The sequence below is a fragment of the Mustelus asterias genome, chromosome 5 (genome assembly GCF_964213995.1).
Source record: "Mustelus asterias chromosome 5, sMusAst1.hap1.1, whole genome shotgun sequence".
Lineage (NCBI taxonomy): Eukaryota > Metazoa > Chordata > Chondrichthyes > Carcharhiniformes > Triakidae > Mustelus > Mustelus asterias.
Genome location: NC_135805.1, coordinates 79,127,764 through 79,149,423, shown reverse-complemented (window position 1 = coordinate 79,149,423; position 21,660 = coordinate 79,127,764). Strand labels below are relative to the sequence as shown.

At 42.7% G+C, this 21,660-nt stretch overlaps 1 protein-coding gene across 1 annotated transcript in view; it reads left to right on the top strand.

The window, feature by feature from the left end:
- The window catches only part of LOC144493990 (adhesion G-protein coupled receptor F1-like), a 51,936-nt gene extending 30,709 nt beyond the window's left edge, over nucleotides 1-21,227 (top strand). Inside the window, exons 9-14 of the mRNA XM_078213564.1 lie at nucleotides 8,280-8,447; nucleotides 9,791-11,176; nucleotides 11,894-11,935; nucleotides 12,025-12,081; nucleotides 14,001-14,067; nucleotides 20,897-21,227. Of these exons, the coding sequence (XP_078069690.1) occupies nucleotides 8,280-8,447; nucleotides 9,791-11,176; nucleotides 11,894-11,935; nucleotides 12,025-12,081; nucleotides 14,001-14,067; nucleotides 20,897-20,970 (1,794 nt within the window). The 3' untranslated portion in view covers nucleotides 20,971-21,227. The remainder of the gene's footprint in view (nucleotides 1-8,279; nucleotides 8,448-9,790; nucleotides 11,177-11,893; nucleotides 11,936-12,024; nucleotides 12,082-14,000; nucleotides 14,068-20,896) is intronic.
- Nucleotides 21,228-21,660: the final 433 nt, after the last annotated feature.

Below are 21,660 nucleotides of genomic sequence, written 5' to 3'. Positions count from 1 at the left end.
TCTGGACCCTTTCCAAGGCCAGCATATCCTTCCTTATGTACAGAGCCTAAAACTGCTCATAATACTCCAAATGGGGTTTAACCAGAGCCTTTTACGGCTTCAGAAGTACATCCCTGCTCTTGTATTCTAGCCCTCTCGACATGAATGCTAACATTGCATTTGCCTTCCTAACTGTTGACTGAACCTGCACGTTAACCTTAAGAGAATCTTGAACAAGGACTCCCAAGTCCCTTTGTGTTTCTGATTTCCGAAGCATTTCCCCATTTAAAAAAATAGTCTATGCCTCCATTCCTCCTTCCAAAGTGCATAACCTCACACTTTTCCACATTGTATTCCATCTGCCACTTCTTTGCCCACTCTCCGAGCCTGATCAAGTCCTTCTGCAGCCCCCCTGCTTCCTCAATACTAACTGTCCCTCTACATATCTTTGTATCATCTGTAAACTTAGCAACAGTGCCTTCAGTTCTTTCCTCCAAATCATTAATGTATATTGTGAAAATTTGTGGTCCCAGCACTGACCTCTGAGGCACACCACTAGTCACTGGCTACCATCCTGAAAAAGACCCCTTTATCCCCACTCTCTGTCTTCTGCCAGTCAGCCAATCCTCCACCCATGCCAGGATCTTTCCTTTAACACCATGGACACTTAACTTATTTAACAGTTTCCTACGTGGCACCTTGTCAAAGACCTAGAAATCTAAATAAATCACGTCCACTCGTTCTCCTTTATCTAACTTCCTTGTTACCTCCTCAAAGAACTCTAACAGATTTGTCAGACATGACCTCCGCTTGACAAAGCCGTGCTGACTCAGTCTTATTTTATCATGCACTTCCAAGTACTCTGCGATCTCATCTTTAATAATAGACTCTCAAATCTTGCCAATGACCGAAGTCAGGCTAATCGGCCTATAATTTCCCATCTGCTGCCTCCCTCCTTTCTTAATCAGCGGTGTTACATTAGCTACTTTCCAGTTGTCTGGGGCCCTCCCTGCCTCCAGTGATTCCTGAAAGGTCACCACCAATGCCTCCACAATTTCCTCAGCTATCTCTTTTAGAACTCTGAAGCCATCCGGTCCAGGTGATTTATCCACCTTCAGACTTTTCAGTTACCCCAGAACCTTCTCCTTGGTGATGACCACTACACTCACCTGTGCCCCCTGATTCTCCTGAACCTCTGGCTTCATCATGAAGACTGATGCAAAGTAATTATTCAGTTCTTCTGCCATTGCTTTGTTTCCTATTGTTACTTCTCCAGCTACATTTTCCAATGTCTATTTTTGCCTATCTCTTACTTTATAGATAGAAAAATCTCTTCCTATCTTCTTTTATATTACTAGCTAGCTTACACTCATATTTCATCTTCTCCCCCCTTATTGCTTTTTTAGTTGTCCTCTGCTTGCTTTTAAAGGCTTCCCAATCCTCTGGCTTCCCACTAATCCTCGCCACTTTGTATGCTTTTTCTTTTGCTTTTATGCTGTCCTTGTCTTCCCTCATCAGCCATGGATGCCTCGTCCTCCCCTTAGTATGTTTCCTCCTCCTTGGGATGAATTTCTGTTGTGCCTCCTGTATAATCCCCAAAAACTCCTGCCATCGCTGTTCCACTGTCTTCCCTGCTAGGCTCCCTTTCCAATCAACTCTGGCCAACTTCTCCCTCATGTCTTTGTAGTTACCTTTATTTAATTGTAATTCCGTTACATCTGATTCCAGCTTCTCCCTCTCAAACTGCAGGGTAAATTCTATCATATTGTGGTCACAGCTCCCTAAGGGTTCCTTCACCTTCAGTTCCCTAATCAAGTCTGCCTCATTACACATCACCAAATCCAGAATTGCCTGTTCCCTAGTAGGCGCTGTCACAAGCTGCTCCAAAAAGCCATCTTAGACATTCCACAAATTCCTTTTCTTGTGATCCACTACCTACCTGATTTTCCCGTCCACCTGTATATTGAAGTCCCCCATGATTAATGTAATATTGCCTTTTTTATATGCCTTTTCTATTTCCTGATTTATTTTCTGCCCCACAGCCTGACTACAGCTAGGGGGCCTGTACGTAACTCCCATTACGGCCTTTTTACCTTTGTGATTCCTCAATTCTACCCACAGAGATTCTATGCCTTCTGATCCTATATCACTTCTTTCTATCGATTCCACTTCATTCCTTACTAACAATGCAACCCCGTCCCCTTTGCCCATCTGGCTGTGCTTTCGATAGGACACATATCCTTGTATATTTAGATCCCAGCCCTGATCCCCTTGCAGCCACGTCTCTGTGATGCCCACAACATCGTACTGACCAATTTCAATGTGCGCAACAAGCTCATTTACCTTGTTCCGTATGCTGCGCGCATTTAGGTACAACACCCTCAGTCCTGCATTGACCACCTCCCTTATCATACTTGTCACCTTTTTTGCTCTGTCTGAGGTTAGATTCCTGCCATCTTCTGTACTCTCTGTTCTGTTACATGGTCTTGAAACTTTACTAAACCCTCCTGAGCCCTCAGCTCCTTTAACCAGTTGAAAGTCCTCATCTTTAACCTGCACTTCTACCCTCTCCTTTAACTTTGATTTTCTAATTCTCCATACAACTGAACCCTCCCCCCCACTATTTAGTTTAAAGCCCTATCTACAATCCTAGTTATACGATTCGCCAGGACTCTGGTCCCAGCACGATTCAGATGAAGACCGTCCCATCAGAACAGGTCCCCTCTTCCCCAATACTGGTGCCAATGTCCCATGAATTCGAGCCCATTCTTCCCATACCAATTTTTGAGCCACGCGTTTACCTCCTTAATCTTACTGACCCTGTGCCAATTAGCTCGTGGCTCAGGTAGTAATCCAGAGATTATTACCTTTTTGGCTGCTGATAGGCTCAGCAGGCAATGTAGGATGAAGCCAGCCTTTGATTGGACAAGCAGCACATCACCAATTGCTGGGTAAGGTTCTTATATCTCAGTTTCAGGCTAAAGAGACTCAAAGTGCTACTTTTAATGGGGAGTGAGTGGGTGGGTTAGAGCTGGTGGACTGCAGGGACTGGTGTGAACAGGTAGATGGGCAGTCTGGCTGGGTGTGTGAGGGGTCCACAGCCTCAGATCCAGCCACAGCCCTGATGAGGACTTAGTGAGCATAGGGAGGGTGAAGTCTTGGCAGGCCCAGGGAAAGGGGGGGTGTGTGCGCGCGCGTAGGGAAATGAATGTGCGTGTGTGGGAATGAGTTAATGTGACTAAGTGTGTATGTGAGGGAGTGAGTGAGATTGAGTATGTGTGGGAGGTGAGTGAGTATGTGTGTGTGGAGTGAATTAGTGTAACTGTATGTGTGGGATTGAGTGTGTGTGAATATATAGAGGGGAGTGCAAGAGACAATGTGTGTGGGAGTGAGTATGAGTGAGTGATTGTGTGTGGGAGTCAAAGTGAGTGAATGATTGTGTGGGAGTGAGTGATTTTGTGACTGTTGGGCATTTTGTGCATGTGGGAGTGAGTTAGTGTGACTAAGTGTGTGTAACTCCCACGGGTGCCTCTGCTGGTAACTGGAGATAAAAATGGTCCTTGTATGTATGATTCATGTATACATTGTACTCCAGTTTGTCATGGTTTGTAACCAAACCACATTGTCTGAGGCCTGTTGGTTCTTATTATTTGGGAAACACAGCTTCATTTTTAGTTGTAAGGATGATGGCACTGTAGCCAAGAAAATTACTTGGAAACTCTGAATCCTAACAAAGTGACGGGGGAAGAGAGAGCAAAATGCTAATGGTGGGGAAAGAGTGCGGGAGGGCAAAGAGACAAACACAAACTGGAGAAGGGAGAGGAAGTGAGGAGCAAGAGAGGAGAAGATCACAATTTCCAGGGAGGGATAGAAATGTGATCATAAACTAGGGAGCGAGGAAGAGAAGATGACAAATTAGAAGAGGAGAGACACACAAACTCGGTTTGGGGGGTTGTTTGTGAGGGAGTGAGAAGACACACAAACTTCTGGGATGAGAGAGAGAAACAAACTAAGGGGAGGGAGAGAGAGTAACATAAACTGTGAAACACTAGAAATGGAATGGCAGGCTGTTATTGGGAAGTTGAGGGATTGGCTGCATCCTTTTAGGAAGAGGGTTGTTGTTAATGGTCATAGTCCAGGTGAAGATCGATTGTGAGTAGAATCCCATGGATGTTGGTGTTATAACTATTTCTCTTTGCAATCTATTTTAATAATCTAGATCGAGTCATAGGGTTTACAGCATGGAAACAGGCCTTTCTGTCCATGCTGCCCAGTTTTTACCATTAAGCTAGTCCCAATTACCTGTGTTTGGCTCTTATCCCTCTATACCAATCTTACCCATGTAACTGTCTGTAGAGGATAACTGTCTATTGATATAGGCTTAGGGGAACTTGTCTCCAGTTCAAAAGTGAGATGAAGGCTTTCATGAATGTTAACAAATAATAAATGCAATCACATCCAGATTCAATGGTGAAATGGGTCAGTCTTTGGTAGATGATACTGAATACCAATAAATGCAATGTTATGAATGCAGGCCGGCTAATATCAAGCAGATACCATGTGACCTAGGTTTTATAAGAACATTTATTGCTGTAAGGTTACAAATGATACAGGTAGTAAAATCAAATGGACTATTAAGATGCATTACAAAAAGATCTAATATAAAACTAAAAATCCTTTGATAAGATATTGGCCAGGTCTTATTGAGAACATTACGTTCACATAATATGACGGGTGATATAATGGCACGAGTACAGTTGCAGAGTAGAGCCATTAGATTGATACTTAGTAGCATAGGATCTATCACAAATCCTGCAGAGACCAACAACTTTTAGAAAAATATCCAAATTTTACGTAGCTGTCGGAAGAGTCACTTGACAAGATTTCAAGCTTTAAGATTTTTACTGTAAGAAATGAACTAGAAACAACATTGACTAAAGGCTAGTTCAACTGACAACTTATAGTATTAACCATGAAAATGTCTTTAACATTTAAACAAACAGAAAATCTCCCTTCACAGTTATATATGTTCTTTACTTGGACACTTCATACTCCAGAAACCTGTCCAGAGCTATTCTCAGCTTGCTTTTTTTCTATTCCAGCCAGATAACCTCTAATCCCCAAACTAACTTTCACAGTGAGGGATAAATTTAAGATTCTTCCTTATAACCAAGCAAGGTGAATCTTCCAATCTCATTTCAGTCCTTAAGAACTTGGTCTCTTCAATACGTGTTTCACATGGTGACTGACAGGGTTAACATTTTCAGTGCTTAAGGTACAGGGTTAGTTGTCTCTATCTTTCTGCTCTCTCTCTCTCTCTCTCCTGGTAGGAAACAGATATAGCTGTAAATAATTTATATTTATTTATGTTGGACATAATCTATATCTTTAAGTTTTAGCTTCATTTTTAAAAGTTGTCTATTGGCCTGTGGCTTTGTTTAGATGCTTAATTTGTCACGAGGTTTTATGACCCTAAAATGCACATGGGAACAGAGAGTATTTTAAGACAGTTGGAAGAATGTAACCTAGAATTAAGGAGCTATTTACAGAAACTGCTGGATCAGGGATATAAAGAGAGTCTAAAGAGAGCAGATTTCAAATTAAATAACAGAAAACTCCCATAAACCAGAGAATGTGACAGAAGAAAGTTCCACGAAGACTGTGAAATCAAGGGACAAAGAACAGAAGCTAGTATTTTTTTTACAAAGTCCTGTTCTGTGAAGTTGAGAGTGAGAAGCAGAGAGGCTCCATGTTAAAGACAGAATTGCAAAGTTCAGACCTTGTGAGAAGACAGGGATCCAAGGTGACCCAAGGTTGGTGACATTATTATGGCCTGTGAAGCAGTGATCTTCAGTTGCACAGCTAGGTATCTGGGAGATTATGTGGAATGGAAGCTTGAATGCACATGGCGATCCAATGGAGGAGCACTGAAAGAAGATGTTGAAACCCTGGAGGTGGATCCTTGATGAAGACATCTGAGAGAAAGCATTATTTGGGAGAAGATTTCAAGGTGTGTTTTTGAAAGTGGAGTTTGGAAACCCTCACATAGAGGACAGAGCTCCAGTGAGACCAGTTGGCTCACAGTGTGGCAAGTGTCTGGGGGAATTTATGAGAAATCCGTAGAAGTTGTTTTGGATGGCATCTGTCATTTGGTTTCAATGTGTTAGGTGTTGAAATGCATTTCACCTATTATATGGACTGTATACTTACTGAGAACATCAGAGTATAAGGAAGATTCTGTAACTTGTGTTATCCTTACAAATCTGTATATATCTGTAAAGGTATCATGGGTGAAGAAGTAATGTAACATAATTAATCCTTTGTTTATTGTATGTTTTATTGTTTTGTAATAAGTTCAGCAGCTGACTTCTGTCACTCTGTTCAATAGTCACCTTCCACATATCTCAAGAAAAAGTAAAAGTTAGGAACTATTAAGCCGGTTACATCTTGGGAACAGGTTGTCAAGTAGTAAACTCAGCTGGGATCATGACATTCCCTCTTCCAGATTCGTGCCGACAAACCTGTCTGTGCAGTTTACTGATACTTCAAGAAAATCTACAGCTGCATCCTACAATGGCTTCCCCATGGCAGTGTGAATCACGTGGGCGGGGCGGCATGGTAGCACAGTCGTTAGTTCTGTTGCCTCACAGCACCAGGGATCTGGGTTTGATTCCCGGCTTGGGTCACTGTCTATGTGGAGTTTGCACATTCTCCCCGTGTCTCAGTGGGTTTTCTCCAGGTGCTCCGGTTTCCTCCCACAGTCCAAAGATGTGCTGGTTAGGTGAACTGGCCATTCTAAATTCTCCCTCAGTGTACCCGAACAGGCGCCGGAGTATGGCAACTAGGGGATTTTCACAGTAACTTCATTGCAGTGTTAATGTAAGCCTGCTTGTGACTAATAAATAAACTTAACTTATGGACCTTCTATCCAGGTAGAAATGTTAATTAACTTTCCTTTAGACCTTCAGCTCCATTCTAATTAAATAGACAGTGTAAATTATAACCGTTTAAAAAAACATGCCATTCCTAACACCTCCCTGTTACTTGGAGACTAAGGCTGAAATTCTTTGGTCTTAAACGCCCTGCTACCACTGCCAGTTAGGATGGTGAATTTGGCACTCAGCCAAATCTCCGTTCACACCAGCAGGACCAGATAATTCTAGGTGCAGGTGGGGTCAGAGAACACTGGCCTACCAGTCTATTCACCATCAACGCAGCTGCCCCAGTCATTGTTTACAGATGTGAATATCTTGCACCTTTTTTCCAGGAAAATAATTTCGACCTCCCTTAACCTTTTGCAACCAAATCATCCAAGCTTGTTCTCAAGCAGGAGTCAGAACAAGTCACAGGGACCTCCATAATTCTTCCATTTTATTAATTAAAAAGACAGTCTCAACACACAATCTTACAAACTTCATATTTGTAACAAATAATTGAATGATGCAATGTGTAAGTGGAGGCCATCTGGCCCTTTGTGGCTTCAATGGCTCTTTAAACGAGCTATGCCATTCATTCATAATCCTGAGCTAAAAGCTTAATTAGTTTCATTGCTTGAATAGCTGTGTCTTTTTACTGCGGTTTAAGCGCACATTTCAGGGGGATTTGATTGAGATGTTTAAAATAAGGACATGACAACTCTGTGTGTAATCTTACTGGCTCGCTATGCTGGTCGCTCAGCGTGGCGAGCCGGGAAGATTGCATGGGAGGCTAAGATGCCAATTCAGACCGGGCGCAAACCAGTTTTGTATCCTTTCGGCCCTGTTTTTCCGGCGAGATCAGCTTTGCACCCTGACAGGGCGCGAAGCCAATCAATGGGCATTAAAAGAATTCGCCTACCTTTTGCATGGCATCTTCCGGCCTCCAGACTGCGTCCCCCACGCCAGCGAGAATCACTGCTGGCAAGAATCGCTACTTTCAGTCTGCTAATTGCTGCAATCCAGGTTTGCACCAGTAGAAAGGGGCCAGGATGATTACAACATGTTTGGAGCCGGGCGCGAAACCTGTTTCTAGGCCCGCATGCTATTTTCCAAGATCGGCGCCATCTGTGCCGGGTGTGGCGAGGCCGTAATATCACCTCCGAGATTTATCTGCCTGAAGTGCCATAGGGTTTTTACAAAACTATTTTCTTTTTGCCTTTCCCAGGAGATTATGTGACTGTTGATGGAGTGGGAATGGAGGGTGCACTGGGATCGTGCTAGGCAGTTACACCATGACTCCGTGGACTGTGCACAATTTACCACTTTGTCTTTTCCAGTCCAGCAATTTCATATGTCTGTAATCATCTCTAATTTCATTTCCAGGCGTTAAACCTCACCACTTTGAAAAAAACTTTTTCGAATCTGCTTGAGCAATTATCCAATGTCACAGATGAAGTCAACGTGAACACCCTTGGCAATGTCCAAGCTGTGGTTACCATTCTGACACAAATTTCAACTGTGAATGCCACTGTTAATGAAACAGATATGGAGGTAAGAACCAGAATTTGCCAGAAACATTTCTGAGCCTAACATTTTACTGCATGTTGTCTCTTCGATGTGAAAGTGAAGTTTAGCAAGGTGAATGTTGAATCCCATAGGGTCATTACAGCACAAAAAGAGGCCCTTCGGCCCATCATGTCTGCACTGGCCATCAAACACCTATCTTTTGCAAACCAGGTAAAATGGAGAGAGAATGAGTAACATAGCCTCTGTGGGGAACATGAAAGCCTGACACTTCGGATTTTCCAACAAACTGTCCCATTATTCTGCAGTTTTCTGAAAAATGTGACTCTGACATCTGGAAATATAAAATACTGATGTTTTCTTCCAACGTTTGCTCTCATCCTCTCCCCATCTAACAGAAATTTGTTTTGTTCTTAATTCCGCATAGAAACATGATTCTCAGGTCTTAATTCTCATTTCACTATGATAACGCACTAAGGCCACGGAATTCTAATTCTGATTCAAGGAGTAATGGCCTCAAAGGTCCATTGAGCTAATTGCATATTTCTTAAGGTGTTATGGTTATGTGTGGGTTAGGTGCATTGGCTATGCTAAATTTCCCCTTAGTGTCCCAGGATGCGTAGGTTAGAAGGATTAATGGGGTAAATGGGGCATTATGGGGATAGGGCCTGGGTGGGATTGTTGTTGGCGCAGACTTGATGAGCCGAATGGCCTCCTTCTGCGCTACAGGGTTTCTATGATTCTATGGTTTTATGGTTTGACAGATTGGGGAGGACATGGAGACATGCATTTAAATGACACAGAAGTAGGAATAGTCTAGAGATGAGGTGACTCTTTCTGCAGAGAGGACCGAGCATCTGGGATTAATTGCTGCCTTATGAGGTATTACTTTCTACAAGCCTTCAAGAGGGAGCTACATTGTTTTTTGACAAGTGGGGAAGGCACTTCTGCTTTGAGTGGGCCTTCTCTGGGCCTAGAAATTGAGGCTGGACAGGATATGGCCCTTAAGTGGTCACCTAAAGGCCTTAATAGGTGAATAGAAAGGTTTTCCGCCTAAGACCCTGCCTACCCTACATGAAATTGCATCTGAGTTTAAGTGGGCAGGTTCCTGGGAGGGAAATCCTGTTCATTCAATTTTTACACTCCCCCACACCACCGCCCCACGGCCTCAGAATCCATCTTGTGGGGAGCGTAACATTCTGCCCCATGCGTTTGGGGCAAGCTTAATCAACCAACTTGTTTTTTCACTGCATATCAGTTTTGTATGTTCACATGTACCTTTCGCAATTCTTTTACTGCCAAAAATATTGATTTTCTTTGAACTTGGAATTGACTATTTGATTAATAAAGCTTTCTTTTGTGTTTTTCAGAATTTCTTGCAAACCGTAAACAGCGTTATCTCTTCTGCATCAGTAAACACATGGAAAGATCTCACAAACACACAAAATGAAGATAATCCCAACCCTAGCTCTCAATTGTTACAGTCAGTGGAAAATTTTAATACTCGTCTCAAGTTGCAGAATGATACGTTACACATCAAAGAAAAGAATCTTGAGTTCCGTGCTTCTAGAATTCATCAGAATAATAACACCCCTTTTCATGCAACCTTTGCTAATTTTCCCCTTGAAAAATATTCCAATTTAAGTGCTAATGTGTTCATTCCTGCTGAAGAAATTGAAGATATGTCATCAAATGCCACAGTTATCACCATTGCATATCCAACATGGATTGATATTTTACCCAATACTACAACCTTCGGTGGAGACTTTTTGATTAATGGTCTTGTTGTGACAATAACATTAAACGTTAAGAAACCTGTTAACATCAGCATGACCTTCTCACCAAGAAATCGCACGCTTGATCTCAACACTGCCATGTGTGCATTTTGGGATTTTAGTGGCAATGGCGCATGGAATGACACCGGCTGTACGCCTGAAATTAATGGGGAAAATATCACATGTAACTGTGATCACCTGACATCCTTTTCTATTTTAATGTCCCCTGATTCCATAGACGACCCAGCTTTGGGGTATATAACCATAATTGGAGTTGCCATATCAATAGGATGTTTAGTAATCGCTGTTATTATAGAGGCCGCAGTGTGGAAACATGTGACCAAAAATAAGACTTCATATACTCGCCATGTTGGAATTCTGAATATAGCGGTAAATCTGCTGGTAGCTGATATATGGTTCATTGTGGCTTCAGCTGTAACACCAGGAACGGGGGCTTGCATAGCTGCTACTTTCTTCATTCACTTTTTCTATCTTGCCTTATTTTTTTGGATGTTAACCCTGGGTCTACTACTTGTCTATCGTTTGCTTTTCCCATTCCATAATCTCAGTAAGTCAGCTATGATGGGAATATCATTTAGTATTGGTTATCTATCTCCATTAATAATCTCTGTCATCACCATTGGAGTTACCTACCCAAGAGACAGTTACACAAGAGAAGGTGCCTGCTGGCTCGGCTGGGAGAAAGAATACCCTCTACTTGCATTTGTTATACCTGCACTGGTTATAATCGCAATAAACCTCATTATTCTGATTGTTGTCATATTTAAACTGTTACGGCCAACAATTGGGGACAAATCCAGAGAAAATAATCAGGAGAGAGAAACGTTCAAACAAGTTGTGAGAAGCATTGCTGTGTTAACCCCAATCCTCGGACTCACCTGGGCATTTGGAATACCGACTTTTCAAAAGGGTTCTCCTAAGGCTTTTCATTATGTATTTACAATTCTCAATGCTTTTCAGGTATGTATTATCTATATTTTTATAATTCCTCACTTCTAACTTTTAGTTAACTCATATTTATGCAGTCAAATTCATATAAAGTACTTATCACCAGCTAAGCATGTTCCATGAGTTAAACATATCATAGATCATTCTCCTCTCCCCATCCATCTCACTGTAAGTGAGGGCCATGGACTACCAAAGCAAGGAAGTTGTGCAAGGAAATGTTTAAGGAGATAATTTCAAATGTTAAGCCAATGCAACTGAAGAGACAAGGCTGCCAGTGAAGATTATTATTGGCAATACACAAGAGGACAGAACTGAAAGTACAGAGATCTCTAAAGATTGTAGGGCGGTGATAGGATGTACATGGCCATGAAGAGACTGAAAACAAGGATAAGAATTTTAATCGTCTGACCACTCTTTGTAGTGGTAGCTTACAAGTTTTAATAGGGAACAGGGTTTGATTATCTAGGGTGTGGAGCTAAAACCATAAGCAACATTTTTGTGGGAGAGGGAGGGAACCTGTTCTCTGGATCTGCCAATAATTTGCTCTGATAAGTTTTGCATTGGATATCACTGGTTAAAAGAAACCTCTGCTTGTAAAGTCTATTTTAACCTGATTGCACTACTTGTTATAAATAGAACATTTGTCAATAGGTCAACGTTTTAAAAAGAAAATTTATACTTTGTTAAAGATCTATTGGTTAACTGCTGAAGAATGTCTTCCTTTTTTAGGGATTCTTTATTCTGGTCTTTGGAACATTCATGGATAAGAAGGTAAGCTTCACTCACCATTTCCACCAGTTTCCCAGCATTATTTATTTTCTCTTCACCTAATAAAATATTTTCTTCTGCCATTAACTTAGGTACGAGAAAGCTTGTTGAAGAAATTTTCATTGTCAGGATTTTCTTCTCGAACAAAGGTAAGGTTTAAAAAATAAGAATGGCAGAAAATTACCATCTAAAAAGAAAATAAATATAAATGCTCTAGATGGACACTTTACCTCAGAACTTATATAAGATGGAATTGGTCGGCTATTTTGAGAGTGAACAGAATGATGGGAATGGAAGGACAATAACAGCTTGCACTATATCTTTATATATTTGACACAATGTCCCATGGTGCAGTTCAAAGAATTGATAAGAGGAAAGGGCGGTTAAAGACTTGGTTTATAAAATGAGATTCGATTAGATTTTTGAAGGAAGGTAGAGGAATAGAAAGATGGAGAGGTCTGAGAATGGAACTCATGGCAACAGAGCTCAGCCAACAAGGAGCTGTTCCCCTAATAAAAGCGCAAAAGGACGGTGATAAAGAGAGACTAGAAGACTGGAGGATGAAGGAATGTACACAAGATGGGAAAAGGTTCTAGAGTTGAGGATCACCTCAACCACGAAGGAATGTGAAGAAAAGCTAGGATGTATAATGATTATCAGCCTTATGTTTAATCACATCAAGATGGAGATATTACTGATTGTAGCATCATCATCAGAAAACCGTGACATTTTCCAGATGTATGTCGACAACAATACCTCAACACCAACTCTCTTGATCCACCCAATTGTCAGGCTTCATGACATTGATGTGAAAGTTCTTTCTCAAATTAACTACTGGGAAGATCAGCGTTATTGATCTGCACTTCTAACTCCGTTCCCTAACCACCGACTCCATCCTTCTCCCTGGCAGCTATCTGAGACTGATATAAACTATTCACAGCCCTTGAGATGAGTTTCCATATGTTCACTCCATTGCTAAGACAGTCTGTACTGTCTTTTGCTGAAACCCTCATTCATGTTTTTGGTATACTTAAACGTGACTATTCCAATGCATCCCAGTTAGGGTCAGAGACTTGGGACAGTTCCATGGTACTTACTCAAATAGTTACTCAGGAACATTAGACTAATTAAAATCTAATATAGAACCACAGAATCATATAATCCCTACAGTGCAGAAAGCAGCCATCAGGTCCATTGAGTCTGCACTGGCTCCCCGAAAGCCCTCCCCTCCAGCCTAACCTCATGCATTTACCATGGCTAGTCCATCTAACTCACACATCAGCCAGAATTCTCTGGTCTTGCATGCCCCGCCACCACTATCAGCGAGAATGGAGAATTTGGCGCTCAGCCAAATTTCTGTTCACTGCAGCAGGACTGGAGAATTCCAGCCGCGGGCAAGGTTGGAGAATTCGTCCCACCTTTGGATGATGGGTGGAAACTACCTAGTATGATGCCTAGGTAACTTCAAAACTGGCCCCTCAATCACTACACCCCCGCCCCTCACAACCTCCAGCTCCGGATACTACCTTCGGACCCAACATGACCCTTCCATGCTGTCCTGACTAGTCGCCAGATTCTCATGACCACCTGGCCAATCAGCCAACGAATCTCCCACCCCTAACTAACTGCCTCTCAACCTGACCACCCTCTTGACCCAGCCTCAGTACAGCCCTGATTTCCCAGCTCTATCCCAGTCTCAGGGTGAGGAACTTACATGGGTAACTGAATTACCCTTGCCATGCTTATTCTCCAGCTAGCTAGATTCAGAATGGCACAGAGGCAAGTTGTCTGTTGATGGCTCCCATTGGGAGCAGTATATATATGAAAAAAAATAATTGCCACTGTCTTGATGTTCCCAGCAAGCAGCAGTGTTTGTAGAGAGAAGATCTCATGAAATTCTGGGCTGTGTGCTGGTAATTTCTGTGATGTGCTCTGAGTGAGTTCTGTTCCTTATTGAATCACTCTGTTCAGAGGACAGAGAAATGGGGAGAGCTGGTTTAAAAAAAATTAACAGCAAGTAAACAAAGGCTGTTTGCTCCTACATTAACACTTTTTTGGTTAGTTTCAGACTGGACAGATCACTTCTACCTCGAGGATTTCCTCAAAACCGAAATTTCTGTTTCCTTCTAGAAGGAGTAAGTATAATCATGAAGCTGAACTATAATAGATCCACTCCCATGATTAAAAATATAAAAGTTATTTCAAAAAAAAGTTATTTTAAATTATTGCTGTAATTTGGTAGTTATTATTGAAGTAAAAGGATGCACGAGGAATGAGTGCATTTCTGAGGGAAATGAACTCTCAGTTAAAATCCAGGCCCAATTTAAATACTTATGAATCTACTGATAGATCCAGTGCATTTAAAGCACATTGTCGCTATTCTAAAAGCTACCAATCAGCATGATGTGCACTGGATGTGTGGAATAATTTTTTTATCAATTCATAATAATTAGGAATACAGTAAATATATGATGAAATTCTGTTGATGCTAACATAACAATTGATGGGGACGAAAGGAGTCAAGTTTTGCTTTGCAAAGGATTTGTTTCCTGTGTATCACAGTCAAATTCTTCACAGGAAAAATAACTTGTCTTGAATCTTGAAGATTCCTTAAGTCCAAGTAAAATGGATGAAAATAGTTTTTTTTAAACTAGTTTTCTCTCAATTTACAATTTTTGGTACCAAATGCTGCTGCCTCTCCTGGTATTTACCATAGAACCTAGAACCATAGAAAATTACAGCTCAGAAACAGGCCTTTTGGCCCTTCTTGTCTGTGCCGAACCATTTTATGCCTAGTCCCACTGACCTCCACTTGGACCATATCCCTCCACACCCCTCTCATCCATGAACCCGTCCAAGTTTTTCTTAAATGTTAAAAGTGACCCCGCATTTACCACTTTATCCGGCAGCTCATTCCACACTCCCACCACTCTCTGCGTGAAGAAGCCCCCACTAATATTCCCTTTAAACTTTTCTCCTTTCACCCTTAACCCATGCCCTTTGGTTTTTTTCTCCCCTAGCCTCAGCGGAAAAAGCCTGCTTGCATTCACTCTATCTATACCCATCAAAATCTTATACACCTCTATCAAATCTCCCCTCAATCTTCTACGCTCCAGGGAATAAAGTCCCAACCTATTCAATCTCTCTCTGTAACTCAGCTTCTCAAGTCCTGGCAACATCCTTGTGAACCTTCTCTGCACTCTTTCAATCTTATTTACATCCTTCCTGTAACTAGGTGACCAAAACTGTACACAATACTCCAAATTCGGCCTCACCAATGCCTTATATAACCTTACCATGACACTCCAACTTTTATACTCGATACTCCGATTTATAAAGGCCAATGTACCAAAGGCACTCTTTACGACCCTATCCACCTGTGACGTCACTTTTAGGGAATTCTGTACCTGTATTGCAAGATCCCTCTGTTCAACTGCACTCTTCAGAGTCCTACCATTTACCCTGTACGTTCTTCTTTGGTTTGTCCTTCCAAAGTGCAATATCTCACACTTGTCCGCGTTAAACTCCATTTGCCATTTTTCAGCCCATTTTTCTAGTTGGTCCAAATCCCTTTGCAAGCTTTGAAAACCTTCCTCACTGTCCACTACACCTCCAATCTTTGTATCATCAGCAAACTTGCTGATCCAATTTACCACATTATCATCCAGATCATTGATATAGATGACAAACAACAATGGACCCAACACCGATCCCTGCGGCACACCACTAGTCACAGGCTCCCACTCAGAGAAGCAATCCTCCACAACCACTCTCTGGCTTCATCCATTGAGCCAGTGTCTTATCCAATTTACTACCTCCCCATGTATACCTAGCGACTGAACCTTCCTAACTAACCTCCCATGAGGGACCTTGTCAAAGGCTTTGCTGAAATCCAGGTAGACAACATCCACCGCCTTCCCTTCATCCACTTTCCTGGTAACCTCCTCGAAAAACTCTAATAGATTGGTCAAACATGACCTACCACGCACAAAGCCATGTTGACTCTCCCTAATAAGTCCCTGTCTATCCAAATATTTGTAGATCCTATCCCTTATCACACCTTCCAATAACTTGCCCACCACCGACGTCAAACTTACTGGCCGATAATTTCCCGGATTTCTTTTGGAACCTTTTTTAAACAACGGAACAACATGAGCCACCCTCCAAACATCCGGCACCTCCCCCGTGAAAACTGACATTTTAAATATGTCTGCCAGGGCCCCTGCAAGTTCAACACTAGCTTCCCTCAAGGTCCGTGGGAATACCCTGTCCGGACTTGGGGGTTTATCCACTCTGATTTGCCTCAAGACAGCGAGCACCTCCTCCCCTTTAATCTGTAAAGCTTCCATGGCCTCCCTACCAGTTTGCCCTATTTCCGTAGACTCCATGCCCGTTTCCTCAGTAAATACGGATGCAAAAAACCATTTAGTATCTCCCCCATCTCTTTTGGTTCCATACACAGTCTACCACTCTGGTCTTCAAGAGGACCAATTTTATCCCTCACTATCCTTTTGCTCCTAACATACCTATAGAAGCTCTTTGGATTTTCCTTCACTCTGTCTGCCAAAGCAACCTCATGTCTTCTTTTAGCCCTCCTGATTTCCCTCTTAAGTAGCTTCTTGCACTTTTTATACTCCTCGAGCATCTGATGTGTTCCTTGCTGCCTGTACATTTCATACAACTCTCTCTTCCTCTTAATCAGTGTTACAATCTCCCTCGAGAACCAAGGTTCCTTATTCCTATTTACTTTGCCTTTAATCCTGACAGGAACATACACACTCTGCACTCTCAAAATTTCTCCTTTGAAGGCCTCCCACTTTCCATTTACATCCTTACCAGAGAACAGCCTGTGCCAATCCACACTTCCCAGATCCCTTCTCATTTCATCAAATTTGGCCTTTTTCCAGTTCAGAACTTCAACCCGAGAACCAGATCTATCCTTATCCACGATCAGGTTGAAACTAATGGCATTATGATCACTGGATCCAAAGTGTTCCCTCACACTCGCATCCATCACCTGCCCTAACTCATTTCCCAATAGGAGATCCAATATCGCATCCTCTCTAGTTGGCACCTCTATATACTGATGTAGAAAATTCTCCTGAACACATTTTACAAACTCTACCCCGTCTAAACCTTTAACAATATGCGAATCCCAATCTATATGTGGAAAATTAAAATCCCTTACTATCCCAACTTTGTGTTTCTTGCAGTTGTCAGCTATCTCTCCGCTGATTTGCTCCTCCAATTCTCGTTGACTATTGGGTGGTCTATAATACAAGCCCATTAATGTGGTCATACCTTTCCTGTTTCTCAGCTCCACCCATAGGGCCTCTGTAGACAAGCTCCCTAATCTATCCTGCCTGAGTACCGCTGTAACATTTTCCCTGACCAACAATGCCACCCCCCCACCTTTTATCCCTCTGCCTCTATCCCGCCTGAAACATTGGAACCCTGGAACATTGAGCTGCCAGTCCTGCCCCTCCTGTAGCCAAGTTTCACTAATGGCTATAATGTCATATTTCCACGTGTCTATCCACGCCTTCAGCTCATCTGCCTTCCCCACAATACTCCTGGCATTGAAATAGACACACCTCAAAAAATTATTTCCACCACACTCTACCCTTCCATTTGTGATTTTGCTTGAACTAACCTGTCTTTTTACCCCTGCTCCACAATCTGCTCTGGCACTCTGGGTCCCACCCCCCTGCAAATCTAGTTTAAACGCTCCCCAATAACACTAGCAAATCTCCCTGCAAGTATATTGGTCCCCTTGTAGTTTAGGTGTAACCCGTCTCTCTTGTACAGGTCCCACCTGCCCCAAAAGAGGTCCCAATGATCCAAGAATTGGAAACCCTGCCCCCTGCACCAGTTCCTCAGCCATGTGTTTATCCGCCCAAGCATCCTACTCCTGCCCTCACTGGCATGTGGCTCAGGTAGCAATCCTGAGATTACTACCCTCGGGGTCCTGCTTTTTAACTTCCTTCCAAGCTCTTTGTACTCACTCTTTAGGACCTCCTCACTCTTCCTTCCCACGTCATTGGTACCGACGTGTACCACGACATCTGGCTGATCACCTTCCCACTTTAGAACGCTGTGCACGCGATCAGAGACATCGCTGACCTTGGCACCTGGGAGGCAACAAACCATGCGGGAGTCTCTGCCCCGACCACAGAACCTCCGGTCTGTACCTCTGACCATTGAGTCCCCTATCACTACTGCTCTCCTCTTCTTCATCCCACCCTTTTGCGCTGTAGAACCAGACGCAGTATCAGAGTTCCGGCTGTTGCAGCTTGTCCCAGGTAAAGCATCTCCCACAACAGTATCCAATTCAGTATACCAGTTGTGGAGGGGTATGGCCACAGGGGAACCCTGCTCTGCCTGTCCTTTCACACTGCTATTTCCTCTCCTTACAGTAACCCAATTTCCTGTGCTCTGCTGCTTAGGTGTAACTATCTCCCTAAAGCTACTGTCTATATACTTCTCATTCTCCCGAATTAGATGGAGGTCATCAAGCTCCTTCTCCAGTTCCCTAACACGCTTTGCTAGCAGCTGCAGCTGAATGCATCTTTTGCAGGTGCTGTCGTCAGGGATACCGGAGGTCTCCCTGATCTCCTACATCCTGCAAGAGGAGCATTCCAACATCTTGCCTGGCATTTTTTTTTACTCTGGGGAAATACAGGAATAAACTTTCTGAAAAAGAAAAAGAAACCTACTCTCGCCTCTGCCTGTTCTCGCCGAAGCCCGTTTTGAGCCAAAGCCCTTCAGCTCTCACTCTGCCCCCTGCTCACTCCACTGCCCGCTAACGACGCTGCCCGCTCAAAGGTGCGGCCTACTTTTAAACCCTCCAAAAGCTTCCCAGGCTGTTGCTGGGCCTACTTCCTGTTTTGAAAAAAAAACCTCCGATTTTTTTTCACAAATTTAACTGAAAAATAAATAAATAAATTAGTGCACAAACAAACAATCTTCCGGGATCTTCCGCTTCCCACTTCTAGGCAAATGTTGCTGGTCTGACTTCTCCCAGAATGCACCAGTGAAGTCCCTCAGCAGCTTCTACCAGATTTAAGATAAAAAGGCAAATCTGAAAACACTTGCAGGGGGAAAAAGCTGGGCTTTAAAACTGACTTTAATAAATTTGAGCAAATAATATTTATTTGGCATAGAGTGTTATCCTAATAACAAAAGGCTACTTCGCAGCATTTATATCCAGTGTACAACAATATTTTTAGTGATCTGCTATTTTGGACAAGTTTCTCTGGCCACCCTGTGGTGTGTTTCTCAGCAGCAGGGGCCTTTTGTCGTTGATGGGATCTTATAGTCCCGTCGCAGTCAGTGGGATTTCTCATTGAATCCACCCTATGCTGCCAGGAAACCCACAGCAGAGTGCATCATCGGCGGGACCAGAAGATCCCGCCGGTGTAAATAGCCGGAAGACCTCACCCTTCGTATTCGTGATGATATTTTTGAAGGATCTACAGTGACACTGTCCAGTGCACAGTCACTGAGTGGTTATATCTATAATTCTTCTCTTTGATATTTTAGTGATCTTCTAGTCTGTTTAAAATATATATGGGTCAATTTGCAGGGTGAAGCTCCTAGTGAGGAGCCTCACTATGCACAAGCATGGGTTATAGTGTTGACCCTCGAGTAATATAACCCCATTTCCAACTCACTGCTGCTTTACAAAACCCCACACTGTTAAAGTTAATTTATTAGTGTCATAAGTAGGCTTACATTAACACTGCAATGAAGTTAGTGTGAAAATCCCCTAGTCTCCACACTCCGGCGCCTGTTCGGGTACACCAAGGGAGAATTTAGCACGGCCTATGCACCTAACCAGCATGTCTTTCGGACTGTGGGAAGAAACCGGAGCACCTGGAGAAAATCCATGCGGATGTGGGGAGAACGTGCAAACTCCACACAGACAGTGACCCAAGCCAGGAATTGAATCCAGGTCCCTGGCACTGTGAGGCAGCAGTGCTAATCACTGTGCCACCGTGCCGCCCCAAAAGCAAAGCCTCACTAACCTCACTTTAGTACATTAAAAGAGGGATAAAATATATTGTTGAATTAATAAGTGTTTGTTGGTGTCACATGTGTGGTATCAGAGCTCAAGGCTCTACCTTGCAATTGTTCCAGGCTGCCATTTGTTGTTCTACTCCTTGTTCAAAATCAAGATGGGGATAAATATCAGGAAGATTTTCAGCAACGTCTTCCTGTTCCATTCCACCAAAGTCTGCACTCCAGTCTCCTTTGTCGGCAGTCAGTCTAAGACAGATTGAACCTGACTTGCAATTCTAACCCTATTCACCACTAAGACTATCTGTTTGCCTTTTGGCAGTATTTGCTGCTTGTACCTTTGTTCTTCCCCCATCATTGCTGAAATCTTAATTCAAGATTTGCTCACTTCCAAGCCCGATTCCTCCAGTGATTCCATGCCAACCATCTAACTTACATTCAATGTAAACTGAAACACCCTGTACCAAGAATCCAGATCCTTTACCATCCTTGTCCTTAACTCCTCCATGCAGTAAATTCAAAATTTTTAGCCCTGCACCGTCTTCCTACCTCTGCTACTTTCTCCAGTCCTATATTCCAGGATGTGCTTTCTGCTCTTCTATCATAGCTCCCCTTTCACTCCATTAGGTTCCTTGTCTAAGCTTTCAGCCTTCTCAACTCCACATTTTTGCCACAATCCCTTCTCACTCTCTGAAAAGCTCCTTATCGACTTCAAACACCTCACCCAGCGTTTCTTCTGTCACTGCTTAGTGTCTGATTGTCAAATAGTGGAAATTGCTTCTATTCCTATTAAAGGTGCCATACAAATACAGTTTGTTATTGTGTTGATATTTAACCCTATGCTGCAATTAAAAAGAGCTGTGCAGGTAAGTAAATGTACATTAATACGGTGTTGCTTTGTGATTCCCAACTCTTGCTGATCTTTTTCCTTCTCCAATCTTTCAGAAAGCTACAGTTTAACTCAACATTTACACTCCAGCGATAATGACGCATCTCAAAGCTTTTCCACTCTGAGTTAACTGCTGGAGCTCAAAGGAAAAAACAGATTTCCTTCAGTTACAGAACAAATAATAAAAATGGTCAATTTACACCTTGTAAAACCATTTTAGAAGTCATTCAAGAAGCAATGAGTGCTTTTTTAAAGAATGTATAAAAATCTGTGGCATTGCGCTTCTTGTTAACACAGAATATTTGATGGGGTGAGCAACATTGTGCACTATTTCATATCAATTAAAAGACACACACAAGAACATTTTGGTGTAAGCTGAGAAATTACCTGTCGTGTCATAGAGTTTATTTATAAGATTATGCTATTAGTGGTGGAATTATTCACCATCATGGATTCCTTATTTATATAAGTAAACCAGATCATCTAGTTTTGCAGACAATGGGGGTGATTTTCCCACCTTGCCAGGTCTGGTGCAGATGGCACTGATCCAGGAAAATAGTGCACGTGCCTAAAAATTGATTTTGCGCCTGGTGTGGAACAGTTTTCAATCGACCCGAGCCCTTTCTACTAGCAGGAACCGGATCGCACCCAGAAAGCGCGTAAAGCAGATTAGCACTCGATAGAATGGATTTCTATTTCATTAGCGAGTTTCGCACGTCATTGTTCCTCCGTCCGGATTGTTCCCACCTCTCTGGAGGGAGGTCATTCCTACGTGAATCACTAACTGGTCTCCATTAGTGGAGGCCTGGCGGCACGGTAG